This window comes from Salmo salar, unplaced genomic scaffold (genome assembly GCF_965601325.2).
Source record: "Salmo salar unplaced genomic scaffold, fSalSal1 ptg000117l, whole genome shotgun sequence".
Taxonomy (NCBI): domain Eukaryota; kingdom Metazoa; phylum Chordata; class Actinopteri; order Salmoniformes; family Salmonidae; genus Salmo; species Salmo salar.
This window is the reverse complement of record NW_027675317.1, coordinates 666,174-672,979: the sequence shown is the minus strand read 5'-3', so window position 1 is coordinate 672,979 and position 6,806 is coordinate 666,174. Positions and strand designations below refer to the sequence as shown.

General features: G+C 39.5%; 1 protein-coding gene across 1 annotated transcript; it reads right to left on the bottom strand.

Moving 5' to 3' along the window:
• Positions 1-1,190: 1,190 nt before the first annotated feature.
• LOC145865995 (uncharacterized) lies at positions 1,191-4,433 on the bottom strand. The gene is made up of 2 exons (XM_082970880.1): positions 4,415-4,433; positions 1,191-2,263 (listed from the first exon to the last, which is right to left on the bottom strand). Exons 1-2 carry the CDS (start codon positions 4,431-4,433, stop codon positions 1,290-1,292), a joined length of 993 nt encoding a protein of 330 aa, XP_082827006.1. The 3' UTR covers positions 1,191-1,289.
• Positions 4,434-6,806: the final 2,373 nt, after the last annotated feature.

Genomic DNA, 6,806 nt, shown 5'->3' with positions numbered 1-6,806 from the left:
AACAGTTTTAACGTGTCCAAATCAATAACCAATATGCAGAAACAGTTTGTGATAAATTGAAAACCTAAACATAACATGTGCTATATACACAAACATCTGCCACAATAATTATATTACTTGTATTATTTAAAACAAGCACCTTATAAAACTGTACAAGCACCAGAAACACTGTTGGTTTGACAAGTAGCAATAAATCACTGATATCGATTAGGGGGGAAATCAGGTTGTACGTGATGTTGAAACTAACACAACTAAAAAAACACATGGAAATGGGAGATATATTTCACCTCACTGATTAGAGGACAACCTGCAGAAGACAGTCAGCTACATTTTGGAGTGATGCATTTAAATTTAGGGGTCCCTAAACAAAGGAACACAACACTTATTTGTCATAACTCATCGATATCATGTGGATTTTTTTTTCTTTTTACCGTTGTTTTACCAGTTAAGTTGACTGAGAACACATTCTCATTTACAGCAACAACCTGGGGAATAGTTACAGGGGAGATGAGGGGAATGAACGAGCCAATTGTAAGCTGGGGATGATTAGGTGGCCGTGATGGTATGAGGGCCAGATTGGGAATTTAGCCAGGACACCGGGGTTAACACCCCTACTCTTACGATAAGTGCAATGGGATCTTTAATGAGCTCAGAGAGTCAGGACACCCGTTTAACGTCCCATCCGAAAGACGGCACCCTACACTGGGCAGTCACTGCCCTGGGGCATTGGGATATTGTTTAGACCAGAGGAAAGAGTTCCTCCGACTGGCCCTCCAGCAGCATATGGTCTCCCATCTAGGGACTGACCAGGACCAACCCTGCTTAGCTTCAGAAGCAAGCAAGCAGTGGGATGCAGGGTGGTATGCTGCTGGCAATCAATTGTGCGAAAGGAGGAAGATGAGTTTACACGTCCTGTTAAAACGAACAGCTCAAAATCCACATGGAATCTGGGAATAATGTGTACATCCCTGGTTAGAAGACAATTTGTAGAAAACAGCTAGCTACATTTTGAAGTGTTGCATTTTGATTCAAGTGGGTCACCAACATGGTAAGTGTAACACAACTCTTTCTTTTGTTAGTCACTTTTTGTTAAATCTCATAAATAGTAACTCTTTCAATTCAGAGCCTGGATTTTCCCCCTGAGGTTAATATCCATATCATGTTGAAATCAATAGAACAGGGGACAAACGTTTAGGGTTCTACATTGTGACATTAAAATACTCCTTCTACAATGTTAAAACATTCTACATTGTGAGATTTCATTTCATTGATATCATGAAACAATTCCTTCATGTATGTATTTTCTGATGTTTGATCAGAGATCTTTTATCAGAGTATCTCTTCCCACATTGACCACAGCTATAAGATTTCTCTCCTGTGTGTATTCTCTGGTGTCGAGTCACAGTGCCAAATGTAGTAAAACTCTTCCCACATTGACCACAGCTATAAGATTTCTCTCCTGTGTGTGTTCTCTGGTGTGTTCTCTGGTGTGCAGTCAGATTTCCAGACCCACCAAAACTCTTCCCACATTGACCACAGCTATATGGTTTCTCTCCTGTGTGTGTTCTCTGGTGCACTGTCAGCCATCCAGATCCACCAAAACTCTTCCCACATTGATCACACCTATATGGTTTCTCTCCTGTGTGTATTCTCTGGTGTCGAGTCACAGTGGCAAATGTAGTAAAACTCTTCCCACATTGATCACAGCTATAAGATTTCTCTCCTGTGTGTGTTCTCTGGTGTGCAGTCAGATTTCCAGATCGACCAAAACTCTTCCCACATTGATCACAGCTATACGGTTTCTCTCCTGTGTGTGTTCTCTGGTGCACTGTCAGCCCTCCAGATCCACCAAAACTCTTCCCACATTGACCACAGCTATAAGGTTTCTCTCCTGTGTGTATTCTCTGGTGTGATACCAGATGGCCAGATTGACCAAAACTCTTCCCACATTGACCACAGCTATAAGGTTTCTCTCCTGTGTGTGTTCTCTGGTGTGATACCAGATGGCCAGATTGACCAAAACTCTTCCCACATTGATTACAGCTATAAGGTTTCTCTCCTGTGTGGATTCTCTGATGAATTTTAATGCCTGATGGGGAGGTGAATCTCTTCCCACAGTCAGAGCAGCAGTGAGTTCTCTTCCCTGTGGATGTCTGCAGGTGTTTATTGAGGTGTTCTGATGTGGAGAGACTCTTCTCTGCCTCTTCAGCATCATGAGGGTGTTGAGGCTCCCCAGAGGATCCACGATAGTTAAGTATCTCTCCTGTGTGAACAACAAAGTCAGACAGATGATTAAAGGCCCACAACAGCGGTAATCCACTGTAAAAGGTGATGCCAACAGCGGAGCCATGATGTTGGACAACAATTGACTTCTGTAATGAATGTTACAATTATTTGATATTTGCCTTAAAATGAGCAAGAATAGTAATATTTTGTCTTGTTTTCACATTCGTAGTAACATCAATGATTGTAGGCTAGAAATAAGTTATTCATGTTGTTGAAACTCTAAGCAGTGTGCCAGACGACTTTTGGTCTCCAATATAGGCCCCTTTCTGTATTTGCTAAAATTGCGGCACGAGGGCAATTTGATTGCAGAAACTCCTCCCTGCTAATGAGGAAACCACTAGTTATGGATGTACTATATCTACCTGGAGCAAAAATGGTGAGCAAAGATTTTAGTTTTTCACAATGTATTCTGAATGTGAATGGGGGAAAACTCAGGGGAGTAACCTCCATTTCCAGGTTGCTTAGGAGTGCATTTCACACTACTTTGGATTATAATTGTAAGGATATTTTTGAATGTCCTGTTTAATAAAATGTTTGCTAAAGCATTAAGAATTATGTGTAATTATTGAAGAACCGCGTTAATGACAGTATCCATTTGGGTGTTGTCAATAAAGTTCAGATTTTATTTATTTATTTAACCAGGTAGGCCAGTTGAGAACAAGTTCTCATTTACGACTGCGACCTGGCCAAGATAAAGCAAAGCAGTGCGACACAAACAACACAGAGTTACACATGGAATAAACAAGCATACAGTCAATAACACAATAGAAAAATCTATATACAGTTGTGCAAATGGAGTAAGGAGGTAAGGCAATAAATAGGCCATAGTAGCGAAGTAATTACAATTTAGCAAATTAACACTGGAGAGATAGATGTGCAGATGATGATGTGCAAGTAGAAATACTGGTGTGCAAAAGAGCAAAAAAGTAAATAAAAACATGGGGATGAGGTAGGCAGTTGGATGGGCTATTTACAGATGGGCTGTGTACAGCTGCAGCGATCGGTAAGCTGCTCAGATAGCTGATGCTTAAAGTTAGTGAGGGAGATATATGTCTCCAACTTCAGCGATTTTTGCAATTCGTTCCAGTCATTGGCAGCAGAGAACTAGAAAGAAATGTGTCCAAAGTAGGTGTTGGCTTTGGGGATGACCAGTGAGATATACCTCCTGGAGCGCGTGCTATGGGTGGGTGTTGCTATGGTGACCTGTGAGCTGAGTGAAGGCGGCCTAGCAAAGACCTATAGATGACCTGGAGCCAGTGGGTTTGGCGACGAATATGTAGCGAGGGCCAGCCGACGAGAGCATACAGGTCGCAGTGGTGGGTGCTTGATAAGAGAATTATCTATTAAATGTAAATGAATCAATAAACCATGATGAATTATTAGTCATACAGCATGGTTAATGAATAATCAAAGTAAAGATCAATGTAGGGATCGATTAGTCTGATTAGTTCCGGAAAGTCCAGGAACCACTGGAGAGGGAAAGAAATGTGTGTATGCAATTAGTATAGAGAGATAGAGAAGCAGATGGTCAAGGGAGTAAAACCTCAGAGAGTTCCTAACCTTGAAGGAAAGGAACAGGCTGAGCCAGAAGGTGATAAACAGTGTGAGAAGTTTATGGGGGTTGCAGGTCACCAACAGATTGTGTGTAAATGCATGTGCGTAAGAAAGCAAGAACTATATAATGACTGTTTTGTTATCCTGACCTCAGAACGTTCTCTGAATAAAGCTACAGATACCTTTTGCAGAAAGCTGAGTCCTTGCCTAATTATTTGAACCCATTGTCTTACAAACTTTGGGCATTAGTCAAGGCGAATTGATTATTGATTATTATCATAAAAGATATAAAATTCCTTTAACAATTGGTCCTTCGAGCCGGATCTCAAACTGCCGCTGTCGTTCCAAGGAGACACGGAAACCGTGCGGATGAAATATCCGTAAATCAAAGACCTGGCCCTTTACTGTGGGTTCTTCACAGGCCGGTGGCAAACTGGTACGCGACAGAGGTGGTGACGAGATTCAACGAACATTGAAAAACTCAGCTGCAAATAACAAGGTTAGTAAGCTTTATTCATTGTTTTGGGGAATAGCACCTGCATGATTACATTAAATAAGGAATGAGTGAGAGCACCTGAATGTCTGCGTTGCATGATGAGTGATACACCTGTAGGTCTGCATTACATGATGAAATGAGGAATACACCGGTATGTCTGCATTGCATGATGGAATAAGGGACACAATTGGGTGTTGGCATTAAATAGCTCAGTCTTATCACTCAATATGAGTCAAAATCTGTCACTTCCAGGAGTGCTCATTTTGTCAAAAATGAAAAAATAACAACTCACAGCTGTGTTAATAGACCCAACTCAAACATCTGCTATCTTGAAATGTCCAAAAAAGGTATTTAAATGGGCCTACCAGACATCTTCTTGAGAGAAGATAAGGTCAGGGACTCCTGTCTTACTTTCTGTCATGTTGAGATGGGTTAGTTCTTCTTGAGAGAACTAACCCAAAATTAGTCGAAAGGCTAAGGGATTCTCTTCCTGAGAAGAAGCTGACAGCCTTCAAACAGAGCAAAAAAAGTGGTCCCAAACAATATGTCAAAATGAATAAAAAAATGATACAGCCGTCTTTAATAAGATCAAACTGAACTAACTGCTATCTTGAAATGTTGAAAAAGTGTTTTTAAATAGCTCAGTCTTATCACTCAATATGAGTCAAAATCTGTCACTTCCAGGAGTGCTCATTTTGTCAAAAATGAAAAAATGAAAAAAATAACAACTCACAGCTGTGTTAATAGACCCAACTCAAACATCTGCTATCTTGAAATGTCCAAAAAAGGTATGTAAATGGGCCTACCAGACATCTTCTTGAGAGAAGATAAGGTCAGGGATCTCTCTGGTTACCCACAAAGCCATTTCCTCCTTTGGCCGTCTCTCCTTCCAGTTCTCTGCTGCCAATGACTGGAACGAACTACAAAAATCTCTGAAACTGGAAACACATATCTCCCTCACTAGCTTTAAGCACCAGCTGTCAGAGCAGCTCCCAGATCACTGCACCTGTACATAGCCCATCTATAATTTAGCCCAAACTACTACTTGTTCCCCTACTGTATTTATTTATTTATTTATTTTGCTCCTTTGCACCATATTATTTATATTTTAACTTTGAACTTTCTTCAAATTATAAATCTACCATTCCAGTGTTTTACTTGCTATATTGTATTTACTTTGCCACCATGGCCTATTTATTGCCTTTACCTCCCTTATCTCACCTAATTTGCTCACAATGTATATAGACTTATGTTTTTACTGTATTATTGACTGTATGTTTGTTTTACTCCATGTGTAACTCTGTGTTGTTGTATGTTGTCGAACTGCTTTGCTTTATCTTGGCCAGGTCGCAATTGTAAATGAGAACTTGTTCTCAACTTGCCTACCTGGTTAAATAAAGGTGAAATAAATACAAATGTATATACTGTATTCCAGTCCTGGTTCATCCTATATAACTACTGCTGTCCACTTCATATGTATATACTGTATTCCAGTCCTGGTTCATCCTATATAACTACTGCTGTCCACTTCATATGTATATACTGTATTCTAGTCATGGTTCATCCTATATAACTACTGCTGCCCACTTCATATGTATATACTGTATTCTAGTCCTGGTTCATCCTATATAACTACTGCTGTCCACTTCATATGTATATACTGTATTCCAGTCATGGTTCATCCTATATAACTACTGCTGTCCACTTAATATGTATATACTGTATTCTAGTCCTGGTTCATCCTATATAACTACTACTGTACATCTACTATTCTTCAGATATACTACAGATGTACTCCAAATTGTCTATGCATCACATCACAGTATACAGTGTATATATGTATATATATATATATATATATATATATATATATATATATATATATATATATATATATATATATATATATCATTGCTTGTCCTAATATTTTCATTGACTTCTGCCCTCTGTGAGCTGGGAACACAAGCATTGTTAGATATTACTGCACTGTTGGAGCTGGGAACACAAGCATTGTTAGATATTACTGCACTGTTGGAACCAGGAACACAAGCATTTCCCTTCACCCACAATAACATCTGATAAATATGTGTATGAAACCAATAAAATAAAATGTGATTGTATTGTTGAAAGTGTTAGATAATTCTCAATCCGTGTTGTGTCTTGTCTAAGAACAGCCCTTAGCCGTGGTACTGTATAATAACCATATATCACACCTCCTCAGGACTTATCGATTTATAAGGCATTATAAAGGTGATTAAAATAATGATACATACGTACTTCATAGAAAACTGTTACCCTTCATATATTCTAACAACTCACATTTTAAGATTCATTATGTCATTTGTTCCATGTTAAGGGCTCTAACATTGGAACAAAACTATTTGTCTCCCTCTTGATGTTGCATGCAGTTCCTCTCTCTCTTCCTGCATTCCTCCCTCCCTCCCTCTAACCCCACCCCTCTGGCAGAACC